Source organism: Falco naumanni, chromosome 4 (genome assembly GCF_017639655.2).
Source record: "Falco naumanni isolate bFalNau1 chromosome 4, bFalNau1.pat, whole genome shotgun sequence".
Lineage (NCBI taxonomy): Eukaryota > Metazoa > Chordata > Aves > Falconiformes > Falconidae > Falco > Falco naumanni.
In genome coordinates this window covers 56270877-56292166 of record NC_054057.1, presented here as the reverse complement: position 1 = coordinate 56292166, position 21290 = coordinate 56270877, and the positions used below count along the sequence as shown (strand labels likewise).

General features: G+C 42.4%; 1 protein-coding gene across 1 annotated transcript in view; it reads right to left on the bottom strand.

The window, feature by feature from the left end:
* Positions 1 to 211: 211 nt before the first annotated feature.
* The window catches only part of ACVR2B (activin A receptor type 2B), a 108158-nt gene continuing 87079 nt past the window's right edge, over positions 212 to 21290 (bottom strand). The window contains exons 6-11 of the mRNA XM_040592223.1: positions 20580 to 20723; positions 19531 to 19679; positions 15787 to 15901; positions 12997 to 13135; positions 10525 to 10655; positions 212 to 9378 (exon numbers count right to left, since the gene is read on the bottom strand). Of these exons, the coding sequence (XP_040448157.1) occupies positions 9184 to 9378; positions 10525 to 10655; positions 12997 to 13135; positions 15787 to 15901; positions 19531 to 19679; positions 20580 to 20723 (873 nt within the window). The 3' untranslated portion in view covers positions 212 to 9183. The remainder of the gene's footprint in view (positions 9379 to 10524; positions 10656 to 12996; positions 13136 to 15786; positions 15902 to 19530; positions 19680 to 20579; positions 20724 to 21290) is intronic.

Sequence of the window (21290 nt, the reverse complement as noted above, 5' to 3'; positions counted from 1 at the left end):
ATTCCCTCTTCCCTCTGGAGGAGTTACAAATGATGGGCAGCAGAGGCCTCAGCTATGCCTCTGCAGGGATTTTGTTAGGGATTTTGTATAGCTGAGAAGCTATTAAAACACCAAAACACTCTTCTATAAAAAAAGGAAATACTCCAGCTAGATGCTAAAAACAACAAAGTAACAATGATTTTTAACATTGCACCAACAAAAGAAGCAATTATTTGTAATTTACTGTTTATTTTCATATACAAAAAGATAAACTTGAAATAGGTTCTTTCTAGTTTTTTTCCTCCTATCTGTTGGGGTGTAGCTGCTTCACACAGGGCAAATACTACATTCATACTGATTTATTCAGACACCCAGTGCAAAGCTGAAGCAGCAAAACTCCAACTTGGCAGATCTAATTTCAAACTTGAGACTCATTTCTAAAATACCACAGTAAAAAGGAACAAAGATCCACTGCAAATTCATGAACTATGATACAATGTTCTTTCCAAAATGTCTTCATTTCATAACTGCAATACAATGGATGTCTGCATTAGGCCATTTTATATATACATTTTATATATATATACTTTTGCAGAATACATATATAAAATATACATATATAAAAAATCAGCACACTTCAATCCAAAAGGGGTTACAGCAACGAGCTTAACTCTGTATACTTTTTTCTTTAACAGGATACTTTAGTATAACTTTTGTTAACTCAGTAGTACAAGCTATCTCTGTTCTACATTTTTATAGCTACAAGAGTGAAATATAACCTACAACATTTACATTTCACATATCTTGGTATACAAACAGTACTTATTGAATTTGAGCCAAGGACCAAAAGACTCTTTAAAAATTATTTCACCATCTGATAGAGCTTCCTGTAATTTACACTCAGTTTATTCTGCAATCTTCTAAATCATTTACTTAATCTCATAGTTTGAGTTTAAATCCATTCAAACTGGAAATCCTGGAGAAACAGGTTACTGCAAACTCTTATGTATACTCTATATATACAAGTTAAGTAACACAGCGTAATAAGACTTAGCTATTTATCCTAAAACTGATATACACATATTTCACTACGCTAGACAAGTCTTAGGATTTTTATTTTATTTCTTTAAATAAAGCACAAATTTAGAAGTAGCTGGTAAAACTTACAATAAGATGGTTTAAAATGACAAATGGTTAGGGTGAAATTTCTTTCTGCTGGTGCCAAAACTTTTTCTTGTGAGTTTTGTACTATGCTGTGTTGTTTAACTGTATGCATCTAATGTTACATGCAGAAAGCTCTTTCCACAAGAATTGACATCAAACTGTACTTAAGTCAACTTTACAGTATAAAATTTGTCAAACTTAAGGACGAATGTGAAAATATCAACAGGTGAAAGATCAGGCTTTCAACTCTATCATGAGGATCATGCAGAATTCATAAGTAGATAGTTTGAGCAGATTGACAATGGCATTGTGCGGACTTATGGCATAGAATTGAGGTCAAGAATGTTACTTAGTTTGCAGTAACCACCTCCTTCAATTCTCATCCACCAATAGATCAACTTTTGCATCATAGTTATTCCATTGGAAGGCCAGCAGCATTGCAAAATGCCTCCTCCTGGGAGATTTTAGTATTTTTTGTAAATGATTTACCAAAGATAATCACAAACCATCGATAGCCATAGAAACATTAGACAGTCAAGGAAAAAACAGGGAAAGGGAAGCATCTCCTTTTCTTCCTGTAGTAATAGTAAGTTAATTACTAATATTTAATTAATTAAATGAATTACTAGTAATAGTAAATTCATTACTATTTGGATTGGAAAGCTATTATTTTGTCCAAGTAAAATACAGACTGTAATGTTGTATCAGCTACATGGACACGATTTTAAAAAACCAGACATTTGGGAGGCGAACACGTACATAACGTGTAGATTAAAAGAACGGTGTAACTTTTTTATTTTTTCCCCAGAAAATATATCCAGAACAGAATTCTCTTCAGCAAAGTACCATTAAGAAGTTATTATGGTTGAAGGTCTGCTTTTATGAGAAGGTTCTTGGGACAAGGTGGTTGGAAAAAGGAAAGGGCCAGACGGGTTCTAGGTCTTGCCAACACGTTTTTTGCTATTGACAAAGTTGTTCTGGTTCCAAATCCACCTTCAGGAGCTATGAAATGCTCCAAACTCCTCCTCCTCCTCTCTCATGGCTGGAATTTTGGTTTGGATTGTTTTTTTTGGGGGGGTTGGGTGGTGGGGGTCCTAGTGTTTTAACAGGGGTGGCAACACAAAGATGCCAGTGACTACTAAATTAGGATTTTAATTGACTAGGATGGTTACTGGTTAAACTTCAGTTCCTCAAAACAGTGGAAAATTTGAATTAAGTATGGCCAATGCCTGCCTTTTCACAAAATCAGAACCTATGAAGTCTTCCCAGAACATGTTTTAGTTTTGCAATACTAACCTTACTGGAATGTTATACACTGAGGTTTGTTTTGGTTTTTTTTTAACAACTGGAAAGATTAAGAGGCCTCTGCTTAAAAATGGGCCAAAAAATGCAGAAATAGTGTTTTAATCACATCATCTGCCCCATTAAAATACTGAAATAAAAGGCTAACAAAGGAAGCACTTTTCAGAAAACACTTTCTTGATATATATCCAGCACAATGCCATTATAGAGCTTCAGAGAAGCCCTTTTGGTTTCAATGTTGGAAAACAAAAAAGTTTTGCTTTTTTCCTTCAGTCCTTGGGGATCACTTTCCATTTACATATATATATCATATATATATACCTGTATATATGTATATGATACATATATATAAACACCCATATATAGCAAGGTTCCTGTTTGTGTATGTTACAATATTGTAGTATCAAGGAGAATCCAGATAGCAACACTGTTGTTTAACATGAGGTTTGAGGTAATTGGTTCTTGAAATACCTGGATCACAGACTGCATCCAGAAATAACAGCTGGGCAATGAAAAGTGTTTTTTCAGACAGAAAAAACTAGTAAAAAAAAAAAAGCTTACAGCAGTTGCTTTTACATGGAGAAACAAAGGCACAACAGAATCGCATTACATTTCAGAACAGCTTGATGGACATAACGCAAGTATGATCTCTTTCTGTGGATGTGTCCTGACAAAAAGGATTACTGCTTACTCGATAGGTTACTACTTCAGTCAGGCAACCGAGCGTCACCCTAGAAGTAGAGTTTTAAGAAAGAAGTCCCATGTAAGTAAGGGACCAGGTGTACTTCGAAAGTGCTCCAGGAACAACACGCACATTCACGGTCCCACAGAACGGGATGGCACCTCTCCCGCTGGCTTCCACAGGGCCAGGACTTCACTAACACCACAGATGTAGGACTCCGCAATTGCAGGAGCCTGCTCAAAGTCGTTTAAGCACTGGTTTCAAAAGGCACACTGTCAAGCCAGCTTCAAGGTAGTGCAATGTACTGTTTGGTTTAAAGCTTTTCTCAGTAGCTCTTACCCTACTGACACTGTGCTGTCGAGGCTAAGGGAACCAAAAAGACCAGAGTGAATTTAACGTCCAATGGGAGAAGTTAGCTGAAGTGAAAAGAAAACATTTTAAAGTGTTTTTTTTTCTTTAATACTTCGAGAACACCTTGGATTGGCTACACAAATTTGGAATGCTCTTTTTCAAAGTAGGACTTTGGACATGACAGTGCTCCTTTTCTCTAGTGCCTCCAGCCCAGCGTAAAATCTGATGCTGGGAACAGAGAGCACATATCTGCGTGTCTGGTGAAGCCCGATTAGTTGTGTCATTTCAGAGAGCAGGAACTTCTAGGAATTGGTTTTATCAGGACTCTACTGGCAACAGCTCCTTACAGATCATATTGTCAATGCAGCAGACACAGCTGCTATGAACGGATACGGCAGTGAGCGAGATCAGCCCGGCTATTTGGTCTTGGTAAATTCTTAACACCCTGACTTCACAACTCACTGCAGCACCATGGCATACGCCAAACGACACACTCCTCACACATGGATACTTGCATGAATACGTGAAAAAAACTCTTCCTGGTTAAACTGAAGATGGTCATAGAAAAACAATTAAGTGTATTTAGCAGAAGGGATGTGACATGCAAGATAACCTAAACATATACTCAGTGCCGTCCTCAAAGCATGTCCAAGTACATCCAAACTTGCTCCTCTAACTGGTTTCAGGCTAAATGTGTTCTATCCTCTAGACTTTGATGTAGTGCACACAATTTAGACATCATATATATATTTATTTATTTGCTGTGCATACACAGACCTTTCTCCCCTTTCCCTGCAGAAACATATTAGACATTACAAAAATAATTTGTGGTATAAAAGAATTCTCACACAATGTAGAATTTTTGTTTGTATATGTAACTAAAATATATATATATATTTCCAAAAGTAAAAAAGTCAAAATGTCCTTATGTTCCTCTATTATATAGTCTATTTTATTTACAATGTTACCAAACAATATTCTGTATGTAAAAGTGATAATAGTGTACAGGACACTTCCTGCTTAGCAACTTCTCAAGCAGAGTGTGGCTTGAAGAGGACTGCAACAACAGCACTGTCACAACGTTATCAACCAGCACCTTCACCTGCAGTACGAGTTTCTTCCATACTAAGTGAAATCAAATCTTCCCCCTATAAACAGGGCAAGTTCTGACAGTCTGCCCAGAAAGCAGCCCAAGAGGAATGAAACCTGTGTTCTCCGCTTTCTGCTGTGATACTAAGGGGGATCGGGATTCCTAACAGCGAGGCCTGATCCAGCCAACCTGGAAATGGCCCCCAGCAACGCTGCACTGTGTGGACCCACAAGGCTTCTGCTGCTTCTGCTGAAACCAACAACTTCAAGTGGGAAAAGCAGGGAGTCAGACACCCAAGTAAAATGCAGTGGAGTTACCAGGGTGCACTCACGGACCTTCTCTTTGGAACAAACATACACAAAGATCTCGGCATTTCCATAGGTGTCACTTTACCTAGCATAGCATATTCTGTAAGAGAATTTCAGCTGAAGAACACAGCAGAAAAGAAAATGGCTTTCTTTTATCTTAAACAGAGAAAACTTTATGATCAGGACTAGCTAACACCCTTAATCATAATAAGCCTGGTACTACTTAACTGATGGTTAGACTGGTTTCTAGCCATCTCTTAGAACATGCACAGGTATTTTCACATGAGCCACGTACAATTTCCAACCTTGCTCTACTAATGCAATTTCATTAGAAAGTCACAGCTCTATCACCTCAAAAAAAGTGGTGTTAGCTCCTGTGGTACCTCCACTTCCAAACTGTGAACTCAAACTTTCTCCACCTAGGAAACCAGCCCAGCTAGTGCAATAAATTCATAAAGGGAGTTACTCCAGAGAGATGGGGAATCCTGGCTCCTAAAGTCAAGGAGAACTTTTACCCAGGATAGTTAAGGTTAATATTCACCTAAGAAATGCCACACAAGAGAGGAAGGTCAACAATAAAATTCTGCAGCAAAGTTTTTGAAGAGCTACTTCCTCTAAGTCTGAATGGGAAGAGAAATTTGGTGCTTGGAAAGTACCGTAAGAGGTGTTGTACCCATCATATTCAAGGGAGTGTTAAGAGGAAAAGAGCCGCAATTGCTTATTACAGCTAAATGTATGGAGGTGCCCGATGGCTGGCTGGCTTGGAAAAAGCCTCTGCAGTACTGAACAGAACAAAAATCATGTTGTCAATGAGAGTTCAAATGCTAGAGTAGCGCTGAGGAAACCACTTGCTTGACAGCTCAAGCACTGAAAGACCACTAAGTTAATCAGAGCTTGCCTTCATTAATAAAATAAATAAATACCAGTTTCAAAGAACAGCTTTAGCTAAACTGGTACAAATTTGTAAATAAGCAAAAGTTCAGCATTTCTTTCTCTGCTGCAACAGCAAGACACACACACCTACAAACATTTACAATTTGTAACTGAGCACACACGCAATTTGGAAATTCTTTTAAAAATCATTTTCTGAATCCTGTTGACAAGATGATCTATAAGGAACCATTACACCAGGGAAGATGTAATACTTTACAATCAACATTTGGTCAAAGTTTGTATGGTCGTGCAGTTCCCTGCAGTAAGATAAGCTACACGTGAGAAATTTTTATGCTTTCTCAAAAGAGAAGATTTCGGAGACTGTCTAATAGGCTATTAAAATCATATGGCACTTTCAATAAATACTTTAAAGCTTCTTAAAGAAATCAGGATAAAAAAGCAACTGCTGTAATAAGCCTGTTTTAGCCATAATACATAATGCTGAAGGAAAAAATCCAGAACAGCAAACAAACAGGTATTAACAGTTAAAAGACAGTACAGCTTTTTTCTTTCTGCAGCAATATGAACCAGCTCCCATGCCTGGGGAAATGGGAGCAAGCCCACCTCAAAACAAGTATTCACTCAATCTTAACCGCTCTACGCTCCACCCCAACCCTTACATCACTTCACTACTAAAACATAGTCACATTTTTATATAAATCTCAGTGCAGAAATGTATTAAACATGAAAAATACTGATCCTGCAAACTTTTACGACCATGCCTGACATTAAGTGAGCGCCTAATGTCATGACGCCAGAAGAGCTACCTACACACTTAATGCCAAGCATAGGTATGTTGCAGCATCAGACCCAAAGATGCCAACCACGACCAGGGACATTGGCTGGGACAAAATGGTATGGTTCCGTCTGGTTTTGTCAAGGTGTTCTCAACAGAAGCACATCAACAATAGAAACTTCCAAACCTACACACAGAAATACAGTTACATGTGTGTACATACTAATATGCAATATACATTCAGTAACTTGAAAGAATAGGTTAAGACTTTATTCAGATAGACAAATTAAGGCAATTATCTTAATGTCTCTTCAAGATAAAGGACCATGTCCTCATTTGTGATCTCTAGGTTTTAAAGCTATATTTTTCAAGAAATGTGTTTCAATTTTCTTTGTATTTTCTCCAATTAGTGATTTTTGCTTGCTTAATAAATTATAACTGTGCAAGGGTGCACGCTGACAATTTGGCAGTGGCAAGTCCAATTAGTTTATATAATACAGACTTTTTACATTTTCATTAGAGGGTGATCAGTTTAGAACTGCATTTTGGTTTAACAAACTGAAAAATTTAGGAGTTCTGGCCATTCAATGGATATAACTTTGTCAGTCTAGCAAGACACAGAATTCATGTTATATTCAAAGTCAAAAAAATAAAAATAATTAAAAAAAAAAAAAAAGATGTACTGTCCTTTCACTAAAACAGACCAAAAGAAAAAATAACACAGAATGGAAACAGCCTTCACAAATAAGAGTGAATAATGCCCAGGTACCTTATATAGGCAGTTATTCTACAACTGTATACAGTTATTTACAATGGTGCTTTATAAAACAAACAGAAAAAAAAATGGTAGCACTTCCTAAAAGATTTTGGAACTTTTTTTCATTTTTTTCTTTTTTTAAAACTCCCTTGTCATAAAAGCCAACTTACATTAAAATATACTTACTACAAGACAACACAACTAACAAAATATATAATAAAACTCATACAAGTAGAAAATTCTGAGGTATTTCTGGTTTGAGGTGGTCTGTGGTCATGAAGTTTTTAATTTTTTTTCAGTTTAAACCTCGGAAGCCACGTAACGTGTGTGTGTGTGTGTTTTGTGGTTTTGTTTTTTTTTTTTTAAGTTTTTTTTTTAAACATTGCATGTTTTGCAAATTAAAAAAATATTTCAATGTTGAATCAGCAGCATTAGGAACATTCACTGACTAGAGCGAGTTTATGGCATAATAAGAGTAACGGTATTTTAGAATATGCACCACTTTAAGACAAAAGAGTTTCATCACAGAGTGAGGAGAAAGCAGCGTCAAAGAAACCAGTCGGAGAGATGCTGCGATAATCACTGCTGCTGCTCAGCTGCCTGGGCATCCTGCAGCTGGGCAGGTCATAGGTTTCTCGGATGCTACAGGAGCCATCTGCCACCAGTTCAGGTATTTCCACCCCCGCCCCCAACCCCAAATTAATAAGGGGGAAAAAAAAAAAAATTATAGAGCCAGTTTTCACACTTTTCCTCTTTCCACCATCTGCACTGGTAGCTTGGGCTGACAGATAATCAACCCTAAGGCCGAATTCCCTGAACTGACTCACACTTCAAGTGAGATCCAAAAATTTTCCCATCTTCCAGTATTTTACCAAAGTGCTCCTGAAAACACACTTTCCCACCTCTTCTGATTACATTGCTTGAAAGCATCCTTCCCATTACTATCTGGAGTCAAAAAATAAAACGTAATTATAGTTCTGCGCTGTTCTTTTACCACCCAAGCCTGAGATACTGGAGGAAGAACTAGCGCCTTGCTTACAACCACTGGCTCTTTAACTCAGCTTTCTCCATACGCTGCAGCTGTTAATACTCTGCCCAGAAATGTCCTTCCCCTCCTCTAATGGTTACCTGAGAAGTAGCTCCATAGCAAACGATGTTTCCCCAAATGCTGCCAAATCCAACGTCACTCTCCCCACCCCTATTCTATGCTCCCCCCTTCAATTCTACCATCAAGAATTAACATTCTCCGCCCAGTTACTTTTTTTCCATGTTACAATGACACCCGTTAGATCCGTAAAAGACACATCTGCTGTTTTTTTTGAAGCTCACTTCCAAAAAAAAAAAAAAAAAAAAAAAAGGAACTGAACCCAAAACCTAAACAAAATGGGGAAAAAAAATCCTTTTGAGGAAGGTGTATTCTTTATATAACAGTCTTTAAGTTTCCTCCACAGTTTGCAGCATTGCGTTTTCAAAGATGGTAGGTGATTTTCCTTTATGTCACAGATGCTCCGCTCAGAAGACAGACCGATAAAGAGAAACCCAGAAAACTGAATAAAATAAAAACAACTGAAGTGAGTTTGTTGAGGTTCTGAGGTACCTGCACCTTTTCTGCATTCATTAGTCGGCACCTGAATGCTTGCTGAAATGTCCATTTTCTTAATACAGTAGAGCAATGTGCTGGTAAAATTGATCCAATCCAAAAAAATAATAATAATAATAATAACAATAATAATAAAAAGTCAAGATAAAATAGCAGCTGCATTCATGTGTTTGTTGGATTTTTGTGTTTTTGTTTTTTTGTTTTTTTATGTGGGTTTTTTTTTAAACTTTTTTCTTTTTTTTAAATCCACTGAGTCTGGAAAGACAAAAGTGAACCAGGACTTAGATACTAGACTCTTTGGGTGGCAAGTCCACGTTGGTGACGGATGTCACGATGGAGACGAGGCAGTCCGAGGTAGTGCCGTTTACGGATTTGCGGATCTGCGCAATGCGCTCCTCGACACAGCCCGCCGAGAGCCGAGCCTCCGCATCGTGGTCCCAGCACTCTTCGATGGTCACACAGAGCTGCGCCAAGCCCTGCAGACAACAAGGGGAGAAAGCACCTTCAGCAACGAAACCTGCTCCAGGGACCACCTTTGCAGCGAACGGGGAGGTCCACTTCACACAGCCTAATGCTGTAAAGAAAAACTAAGAATATTTCCTCCATGGTATGCCAATTACCCTAAAATTAGCTTTAAGAATTACTTTCAATATGTGGTTTGGGGATTTTTAAGATTCTGCTTTCTAAGGCTGAAGAGCTTGGTCACATCCAGCTTTTTTTCATAGCCCCTAAAGTATTTTTTTTAATATCAAAATACACCCCAAGATTCAGTAGTTAAAGCTTTAAAACACAAGACATTAAGTATTACGAACCCCATGATAAAACCATGAGAGCTGGCAGCACCATATCAGTTACCACGAAACCATTGCTTTGTGGGCAATCGCTGCTGAGGATATCCCCAAAATAACCAAATTCAACTCTGCTGGAAGAGCACAGCTCTTATTTGAGCCGTCATTTGAACTGGAATACTCATTTTTACAACCCACAGCTCTCCTTGACTCCTAGCCTATGAGTTAGTACACATGAGTGTAGCCAAAACCATGGCTGTTTGGTCAGAACAGAGGCATTTAGCTTTTTCCTGAAGCCCTGTGAGATTTCATCATCTGCTCAGCTTCCCAGCCTTAAAAAAAATCACCTCTTTTATTAAAAATGCAAGCCTGAAACAATCTACCTCTGGGAAACCCACGCTGCGTTTTGCTTCATTGTCTGCTTGGCTTCACATTTAATTAGTTTTTCCTCAAAAAATTGTTAAATCTTGTATGTTATCTAGCTAGTGAGGAACACGCCTCCAATGGTATGGATCGTTTTCTTTTTCTTAATGGAAGGGACTTTATTTTCCATTCTTTAGACCCACTAAACCACCACAAGCTCCGTGTTCAGCACTGGCTGACTTCAGACAGCTGATTTACCCTCTAAATACAAGGGACAAATGGGAAGTAGAGCATGAAGGTGTCGAGCAACCCCTCATGCCCTGGCACTGACACTCTAGCACCAGGGAGCTGGTCTGTGCACCAGGGTGGGCTGGTTAGCTTCCCCCCAAAGCTAACGAGCGATGCATAACCACATCCCTTGTTCCCATCACACAGGAAAATATTTTCCACCGTTAACCAGGAGCGACGTACAGGGTGTTTCAGCCAGTGATCCTTGAACACAGGGCGCATCTTTTTGTGAACCACCACTTCTTGCAGGTCCTCAAGGGATGGGTGCTGACCTATTTCTTCTTCGAAAGGCAGCATGTATTCATCCACTGGACCTGAGGTGCACACAGAGAACTGAGTTAGTACAGAAACGTCCTCCGCAGAGCTACCTCCTCCCCATGCATGAGTGAGCTGCGACTCCAGAGCAACCTCAACCCGCTGCAGCAAAGCCTGAAGTTCACATGTCATTGCAGACAAATGCGATTTACATTCCTCCTGCACAATGGACTTTGCTGTCCCCACTGTTTGTCTGGCCACGCATTTTCCACCTCACTGAGTTACGAATCCAAACCCTCAGCCAGGCCTCCCGATCCCACTGCTCTCCTGGAGGAGACTTGCCGGGTAGTCTGGCTTAGTTTAATAGAAAGAGCAAATCAGCCCATCCTCCTCACATTTTAGCACAAATAGCACAGCAATTTGACAGACAACAACCTAGAGAAAGGTTTCAGCGTAAACACCATTTCATTTTAGGCACTGACTAGCAAGGTCAAGCACATACACCACTTGTGATCCGGCTTGTTCATAGGTTTGATTCAGCCCTGACACGCTGGAGCCAGATGCACTTGTCCCAAGTACCAGGTTTAAGTGCAAAATGATTTCTGAACACTTTAGTTATACCAGTTATGGCTGTGAACTGCCCGGGGCCACAGGAATGAGACAACTGTTTCGAGTATCAGTGCAGACGCTGGACGGTAGCAATAATTTCTGCTTATTGAAATATCATTTGGCTTTTGGTGATGCGTAGATGCTTTCTCACAAATGGCAGCCCAGCTTAACTGACATTGCTTTCTCAGGGTGCTCCGCAGCATCACTTATGGTTTCTCCGTAGCAAAGAGTGACCTCTTTCAAGAGTGGAGATATTTCAAGAGGGCCTTTCCAGACTAAAATAAAAGAGCTGACCACTTCAGCTGGTCATGAACTGTGACACCAACAACCTGACATTTAGGTAATCCAGAAGCACTCATTCCAACGTATGACACAGTAACTCTCACAACGTCCCCTTCTCCTCTTCCTCCAAGAGGAATCAAGGCTACGGAGAGCTGCACTGGTGACCTCCAAGCCAAATCCGGTGTTTACACATCACTTCTGAGCTAGAAGTGAAGATGAGGTTCAGCTCCCTGTTATCCCAAAGGAAGCCTCCTCTCTGATTTAACAGTGCTGCGTATGGCACCTGGAGTAGCTTGGCCAGCTTTGGCCTGAGAAGTGTTGGAAGGGTATCACAAACATGACAGGCAAAAATCCTGTGGATATTTGGGGGGCCTCAACAGAGAAGGGTTATTCTTTATATGAGTGGATCTGGGTACCACTGTTTCACCCCACTGTGCTCCTACGTCCCTGCTCCTCTGGCATTTTTTCTAGTTAGTGAATTTTTGAAAAAAAGCCCTCCTCTTACCGCACACCTATGCAGCCATCCTAATTATAATCAAGCTCCTTGGTCCTACTGTAATACTAACAAAAACATTTGAAGTCCAGGTGACGTACTGTTAATTTATGAACTTGATATTCAGTCCAGAGTACCTATAACTATACAGAAAGAAAGAAGTTGGAGCAAGCAGACTTGGGGCTACTGCAATGAAATGATTGGTTCCCTGGCCGGGGCAAGGTCCTGCAAGTGGCCAGGGTGTCACCAAAGGGCAGCTCTGCTATTTGGATAGAAAAGATGCCCCATTTTGCAGCATCGTTTTAGGATGAAAAACCTGAGAAAGGAGACACCATTAAAGTTCATTCTTCTGGATTACTGAGAAGAAAGGGACGTTCTCTGAAGTTGTTCCATCTACAACAAACTCAGCCCACTGCTGAAAGAAGGCTTGATCCGCGGAAGTCAAAGTTTAATACCAAGCAACTTATAATAGCAGGGAAATGGGCATCCTGATCCAAGATGATCTTTCCAGCCCTGTGGTCCTGCTATTTCACCGAGGTGTTTCACTTCTGGGCTTTCCATTCAGGCTACCACACTGCCCTGTAGAAGCGAGGTGTGACAGCCAAGCTGGAGCTGAGGGCAGCTCTTCTGTGGAGCTCAGAGCCTGCCCTGGTCACAGGCAGGAAAGCAGAGTGCCACAGAGAGCAGCACAGAGCAGGCTCAGGACTAAAGGACACCCGCCACTGACGGAAGATTCATGTACTCCTCCTCACTCTGAGTTCTCAGCCAATATGCAATGCAACCGTAATTAAAGGCACTTTGAGACTTGAACACTACAAGGGTTGTTATCTACAGAAAATGACAGCTTATGTCAAAAAACAAGCAAGTGAAAAACAAGTTAGCTGCTTAATAAAAATATGCCATTGATTTTATTTTTTTTTTTTTTTTTTTTTAAACAAAGCCAGGCCCATGCTCTGGACCACTAAATCATGCTGAAACAGAGCCCTCCCCAGGGAAGAGACAATCTTTATTCTTACCATCAACTGCTCTGCATCTGGAGACTAGCTCCCACAACACCAGTCCCATTGCATACATGTCTATTCTCAGGAAGGCGTCTCGTTGGAAGTTGATTGCTCCCTCTAACACTTCAGGAGCCATATACCTCCTTGTTCCCACCTACAGAGAAAAAGAAACCCACAACTCAAGTTACATTCCAGTTGGGCCTGTCAGCCTCTGCTGGCTGGAGACAAGTGACAGGTGGTTTCATTAGCCTTACGGCTACTTCTGCTAAAGTTGCACCTCACTCGAAAAACAAGCAAAAGGGAGCTGATTTTTCTGACACCGAATTCTCATTAAGATCGCCTGAGTCTAGATAAACTACCTGAAGAAAAAAAGCAAAGTGCATGGCTACATGTGTGATATATCATTCAGCGTATGCTACAGGTCTAAATTAAATGCAGCGCGGCACAGTGGGTACAGATGAAATCCTGCCTGCTTTGCATCCCACCACATCTCGCTCCAGCGGCACACACTGCATGAGAAAATGCAGTCTCTGGAGACACACAAAACCCCCTGAGGGCAAGTCAGACTTGGTTATTTTAACTGTTGAAAGTTCAATCCCCTTTTACTAAAAAAAAATAAATGTATATAAATATATATATTAAAAAAAAAAAAAAAAGAGGAGAGTAAAATTGACATATCCTGAAATGATAGGAAAAGGTGTTGGTTTGACAGCCCCTGAATAAAACAAGTCTCCTGCATCCACAGGAGTAGTAAAGCATGAACCCTGCAAAGTCTACCCTGCCCTGGCTTGCCATGATGTGGTTCAGAAAAGATCCCCTCTCACTTGAAGGGGATTCAGTCCTCATTATACTGCCTGTTTTATTGTGATTAGCCCAGGTAGAGCCATACTGAGCTCCTCATATAGTTGTGGTTACATATGCAGCAGAATTACAGCCCATAATGTAGGGCAGCGGAAAGGAGAGCAAGGGGAAAAGCACCTTTATAACATGGGAACTGAAATGCTTTTAGTATTTTCCTTTAGGAAATTTTCATCTGTTCTTGCTGTTACCTGAGGCAGTCAGGACAGGGGGAAGCCAGGATATGAAAACATGTGCAAAATATTGGAAAAGTTCAAAAAACAGGTGGAAAAATGAGGAAACCTGTGGGGAGGAGCTAACCCAGAAGCGTTCACTCTTCCTGAGATAAAGGTAAAAAGGTAGCCTGCACTGGAGATGGGCATTTGGAAAACCCCGGAGGCACAAGGAGGGGATGCTGGCCTTGCTGTGCCCTGGTACAAGAGCAGAGCGAGGAGCTTTGCTCTCTTCAGGGCAAAGGCAGAAAATTAAGAACCCATAAAAATGTAGTAGATTGTTTACGCGGCACACAGCCAGCTCACAAGATCTGCCATTGCTAAACGTCACCCAAGCAGTCAGCTTGACCGAACTCTTAAAACTAAATTAATACTTTTAGGAGTATTACTATTTGTATTGTAGTACTAGCATTAATATTCAGGAGTATTAATATTTACATTACGGTCTAGACAAGTGGTCCGTGTGGTGGATGGGGAACTGGCTGACAGGCCGCACCCAGAGGGGGTTAGAAAATTGCTCCTTTTCAAACTGGCAACCTGTTGCGAGTGGGGTCCCCCAGGAATCCATATTGGGCCCAATGCTGTTTAATATCTTTGTAAGTGATCTGGATGATGGGATCAAGTGTACCCTGACGAAGTCTGCTGATGATACCAAACTGCGCGGGGAAGGGGACACTTCGTAAGGGAGGGCCATCCTGCAGGAAGACCTGGATGGCTGGAAGAATGGGGTAACGAGAACCTGAAGTTCAACAAGGACAAGTGCACCTGGGAAAACATAATCCAGTAGTGCAGCACAGGCTGGGACCTACCCAGCTGGGGAGCAGCTCTGTGGAAAGGGACCTGGGGGTCCTGATGGACAAGCTCAATATGAGTGAATGGTGTGCTGCTGTGGCAAAGAAAGCCGACGGGATGCTAGGCTGCATCACCAGTAGAGGTAAAGAAGTCATCATCCCATCCCACTCAGCGCTTGTCAGGCCCCAACTGGAATATTGTGTTCAGTTTTGGTCCCCGCTATGCAAAAAAGACGTGGACAGGTTGGAGATGTCCAGAGAAGGGCCACAAAGATCACCAAAGGGCTGGGAAACCTGCCATGTGAGGAAAGGCTGAGACAATAGGGTTTGTTCAGCCTTGAGAAAAGGCGGCTTAGGGAAGACCTTATCACTGTGTTCCAGTATTTAAAGGGTGGCTACAAAGACGACTGAGACTCCCTTTTTGCAAGGCATTACATGGAAAAGACAAGGATTAATGGGTACATCCTGGGGAGATGCCGATTGGACACAAAAGGAAATTTTTTCACAATGAGAACAATCAGCCATTGCAATAATCTCCCCAGGGAAGTGGTGGATTCCCCAACGCTGGACACTTTTAAGATTCAGCTGGACTGTGCTTTTGCCAAGGTTGGACCAGATGATCCTTGTGGTTCCTTCCAACCTGGTATTCTATGATTCTACGAATATTTAATACCGAGGCAATAAAGAGCCAACAAGTCCTGTGTTTGAAGGACGAAGCTGCCTGCCCCTGGGACTGGGGGAACCTCACTTGCACAGTGGTCAGGGGGGGTCTGAACACTCTCCCAGATCAAAGCAGCTCCTGGAATTTATGTCTGAGCACAAGCTTTTATGGAAAATACATATCTCAAAGAGAATTAAATGCATCTATACAAACTACCTCCCACTTCCAAGGAGCTATGGTAAGCCCAAGTTTTTAAAATGTTATTGTTGACGATAATGATTACCTGTCCATGAGTGTCCCCTGGAGGCTTTCCAGGTTCAAACCGTACAGCTAGTCCAAAATCGGCTAGCACTGCTGTCAAGTCGTTCTTCAGCAAGACATTTTTACTCTTGAAGTCCCTATGGACAAGCCAAGAAGCAAGTTTGGGAAGGGTTTATTACAGCACACGTCCAAATCACATTGCAACAGACCACGCTGTAAGTCTCTAGGCTTAGCAGCCCCCGGCGATCAGCTCCTTCCTTCCCCAGCTGCCCGGCACAGCTGGCTCTGACAAATTCAGCTGCCTCTCACTGCCCGTGTCCCTAAAACACAACCAAGCAGCCCTGTGCTGCCCAGCAGAGTCAGTCAAACTCTGTGGTGAATTAACCTCAAAATAAAAGCAAGGAGTGATATGAAGGGGGGTGTTTAATTAAAGCAGGCAGTATAAGGCACCATTTCTGGCTCTGAGCACCAGCTGTGGACCCCCACCTCTGAGCACTTCTTACTAGTTCTCAGTCCCAACAACAAAAGCAAGACAGGTTCAGGTGGTGCATTTACTCCTTAACCTAGTAAGGATGTTTGCTCCTATCTACAAAATTAGATCTTCCTGGAAATTAACAGATGCTGGTGGGACTCTTTTCACCCTGACAACACGCTTCAACAGACTTTTGCCATAGTCATCTATTACACTTATGTTTTAATTGCTGGATCGATCTTCCCTGGAGAATTTGGAGGGTTGGAAAGCAAGCAGGGAAGGGGGTGAGCCCACACTCAGACAAGCTGTCAGGATCGGACTGGGCAGCTGCTGGGCAGGTGTAAGTATTTGCAGAGAGATGGCGGGTCTGTGTTGAAGGTGGCATTAAGGGGACATTTGTGTCAGTCCTCTGCTGTAGCAGGATGGTTTCAGGGCAGCTCAGGTAAATCTGCAGGGGCTGCAGAGGGAGGGGGGAGTGGAAGAGGGTCACACTGAGATGCCTAATCCAGTCAAGCCCTGTTCCCTGGGCTTCCTGCATTTTCATCTGAAAAGGAATGTTTGGCAATCTAATTAAATTACAGACCTTAGACAGCAGATGGCAATTGTCCTGTATGCTCAGCATTATAATTTCCCTATCATCAATTCACTCGGTGACCCTGCTGATTGCAGGACATTGCAGGCCTGCACAAAATAATTAATGAGGGCAGATACAATTGTTCCGCACTAGAGAGACCTGTCAAAATTCTTTGGGAAGAGAGAAACTGCTGGACCATAGAGAAGGGCTGCTCACTGTGGCCTCAGATGCCAGAGCACCAGCTCAAAGCACCACGAACAAAAATCATCCTGTACTGCCCAGCCCCTGATTCTGAACTTTAAAAATCAGAAGAAAGGATTTTTGCTTTCTAAACTAAATACAGCGTGATGGGTATTTCTGGCTTGACGATTATGATGGGGGAAGTGAGAGTGAAGTTGGAGAGCACCACACACCAGGGAGCCCCAGCTGAAACCAGCCTCCATCACCACAAGGGGACACACGGGGTTTCTAGGGACACAGTACAGTTTTGCAGAGCCCGCATAACATTTGTACTCCTCTGTTACACAGAAAAGCACCATTTACCTAATACCTGTCGTCTTAGAGACTGACTGCTTCCATGTATAGCAGTTTCCCCATAGGCTTAGAAAACAGCCATCATCTAATGACATAGATAAACTCCTTTGCTCAGTCAGCATTAGGGGATTATGCCCTCCAGGATGATACAGATTGTGCACGAGATTTTTGCAAAGCAGTGGCTCAGCTAGGACCACACAGAAATTATTACAGTCTGTTAGAACGATATGCTTCCAAAGTGAAGTGGGATGTAAATCAGTATTATTGCAAAGGCATTTCCTGCTGGTTTTCACCAGCACTGCCCTTCGGGCATGCAACAGTTAACTACCACATCTTGATACATGATGTAGGGACTTCCCTTTGTATTTCCTTTTTCCCCCCAATTTCCATACATATCCCCATTTTTCCATGCTTTCCTTCCTTCCACAATCCCCCATGAACCAGCAAGTGTGAGTTGCAATGCAAACATACCCAGGACAGGGAGACAGACTTAATCCAAGCCACGCCACGTAGAATTCCCACTAACACCTGATGCATTAGACCATCCTAAAACGGCCACTGGTAAAGCGGCCTGAAAAGAAGAAAGCGTCTTTTTCTGCGCAATGCTTCAAACTAGGGAATAAGAGAGCAAGCACGGGAGATTTTATTTTCAGCTTCCACGTGGGGGCACTTTCGCACCAACAAGCGATCCCAGAACCTTAATCCTCCTCGTAGTGCCAGGGGCCAGTAAAGCCTTGGCTGAACCCCTGCCCAGCAGTGACTCGGGGAGTCCCACCTGGCAACCCCGCCTCCTCGCATGCATTGTCTGAAGCCATTCAAAAAACCCACCCCCCTGACTGAAAACGTATTTGGTGGTTTCTTTTAAAACAAAAATAAAAGGAGTGGGGTAAACCAAGGGAGATCCCGTGTGTCCTGAAATCCTTCTTCCCTAGGTATGTGCTAAACTCACACAAATGGTGCATTCTCGTCTTTTATCTTTTGCTAAATGGATGGGGACACTAATGAGCACGATCTGTGGCTTTAAAGCTTTTCTATAGCCTTTCTCTCTTCCCCACCCTTAGGAATTTTCATGTATAAACCACTGCCTTTATTCCACAGGGACAAATGTCAGGGACACAGGGGTCAGCTCCAGGAGCAGCACAAAGGCAGCTGCAGGCTCTTTTAACAGCCCCCAGCTCTCAGAAATCTTCAGGTTCCGGGAGGGGGGGTGTTTTGGGGGCAGGGACAGCCTTGCGAAACCAGGGATTATCTTGCTGTACATGAAGACATGCCCATTAGACCGGGTACAAATTGCTGCAGCTGGACCGTGGGGTTTTAAGTCCCTCCTAGATGAAATGCAGTGGGTGGTGGGGGAGTACGGCAGTGGATTACAGCATGTAGCCTGCATAAATCCCTTCTGGAAAACTCCCCCCTCCTGCCATGACACTAGCAAACCAGCTGGTAGAGATGCTTTAGTCCAGGGCAAGCAATGTGGAACTGGGAGAGGGGCTAAAACAAGGATCCTTGCATCGAGGATGGTTTAACCCACTGCTTTCTGGATTCCCGCTGTCCCCACAGAGCTGCCACCCAGGTGGGTTGGAGCATGTGCCGAGACATCTCAGAGGCACCGTGGTGCCTGCGCTGGTGTCCATCTTAAGCACCCTGGCACGATTTCAGCACTATGAAGCTACAGTGAAAAATAAATAGCAGCCATTTTCTGCATTTCTACAGTTTCTCCATTTCTTACCTAATGATCAAAAGCTCTGTGGGAAGACATGCAGTGGAGTTATCAGTCTAAAACACTTAGGGAAAAACAGGGTCCAAATCTTGGTACAGCCACAGAAATACACAGATTATAATGTCATTTATCATGCACAGTCCTTTCAAAGAGCAGTTCTGCAGCAACCAGATTTTCCTTCCCACTACATGTCAAGAGAAGAGTTGATGGCAGAGGGAAGCACCTACCCTCCAGACATTTGCCATGAACCACTACCAACTGCACTGACTGTTTCACAGACGGGACACAATGCCCTTCACCGTTTCATATGTGACTGAAAAAAATTCTTGCGTCAGCATTGGATTTGTTGGGTTAAAAGGCATTCACATCCTAAAAGCACAATTTCCTCCTTCATTCAACAGCATCATTTCAAAGAGATTGTAAACATTTGAACACAGCACTTGAATGGTGTCAAGGAAAGAAGCCGTACCTGTGTGCTATAGCAGGTTTATGTCCTTCACCTTTGCACCACGGGACATCTTCATGAAGGTAGGACAAGCCACGGGCCATTGTTTCTGCAACATGGCAGAGCTCATTCCAGCTGATAATATTGCCCTTCAGGTAATCCGTCAGAGAGCCCTGCGAAACAGGACATCGCATGTTCTTAATCGCAGACCCTGCTACGTGACAGATGTGCCAACGCATCAGTTCAGAAAATGGTTTTAATGAGTGCTTGAGAAATCTGAACCTTGATTCTACAGGGGGAAAAAAATCACTAGCAGAAGTAAGAAAGAAGAAGAAATTAAACCCAGAAGCGTTCGTGAGTCCTCAGCCCCTGACAGCACAGCAAGTGTCTGGATGTCTAAAAGGAGTGTACTAATCTGCCAGGCAAGTGGAGGGAGGTAAGGAAGGGACAAAATAATCTCAAACCGAGCAATTCATCTAACCTAAGAAAGGGGAAAGCCTTCCATGCAAGAAGGTGATGCATCATATCAGCTGGTTGTGGCAATGATTGACTCAGTAGACCTTGGATTAAACAGAGGGATAACACTGCTGGCTCAACTCTGGATTTGCGTGTGTTTGTTTTATTTTAAGTGTTAGTCCTGTTTGATAACTAAAGCAATTCATGAAGCCGGAGGTGTGCCCTGAGCTTCAAAAGCAAACACAGAGCCCATCCGCAAGGGGTGAGTTGGGACTACAACAGTCTGTGACACCTGGCTCCCACGTGCTCAACTATGCATGGTAAGGGATGGTGACTACCACATATGTGAGCTGTAGTCTTTTGTGCCTCTCTCTCCCCCCAGGTCCCACCTTTATTAATCTTATATTTGTGTAGGAAAGCCTTGAAAGCTAAAGGAAGGGCCTTTGAAGTAAGGAGGGAGGAGCATTCTTCCACTACCACTGAGCCACTGAGCTCACCAGGGACAGACTGGAGAGATTACAGGGGAGTTTCTGGGAGAATATTAGACACCAAACCCTTCTGTTCCACAACCAGCCGCCTCTCTGCCTTCCCAAAATGTATGTGCAATGATACGTTACCTTGTCGTGGAAAGCTGTGATTAGCCAGAGCTCCGTCTCTAAGTTTGTCCCTCTTTTCTCTGCTGCGATAAATTGCAAAAGGTTTTCATGCTTCATGCCAGGCGTATTGAAAATCTCCCTCTCGCTCTGCCAAGATTGCTTATCCTAGAGCAGGGAGAAATGCACCATCAAAGATCACGCTTCCCTTTAAAGCAAACAGCTCTTTCAGCTCAGTCAGAGATGCTCACGGTCCTCTTAATATCACCCTCCAGCATTTGGATGTGATGTGTCCCTTCAGAATGAGGCTGTTTTCCTAAAAGGTAAGCGCTGGAGAAAGACTGGAAGTAGCTGTTCTCAGTCTCCCTTCTCCAAAATCATCCTCAGCTATTCCTAGAGCACATGTGTGGGGAGCGGGGAGGAATCCAAACTCAACCTCACTGAGAAATAAGATTTGTCAAGATTTCCTAAGGATGCTTGCAAGAATAAAGCCTGTGCATACAGCACCCAGATCTGCATTGTAGCTGAAACTGTTATGAATGCAAGATGTAATCTAGGCTCTATTGAATATTTACCAGTAGGTCACAGCTGGCTTGGACAGAATATGTGCAAATCTCCTTTAACGACACTATGACAACAAATACTGAGCAAAAAATTAATGAAGAAGGAGATAGCAGAGAAGCGCAAAGAAGTTTCAGTCATTCTTCTTTCATTTGAGTTTTGATTGCTTTACTC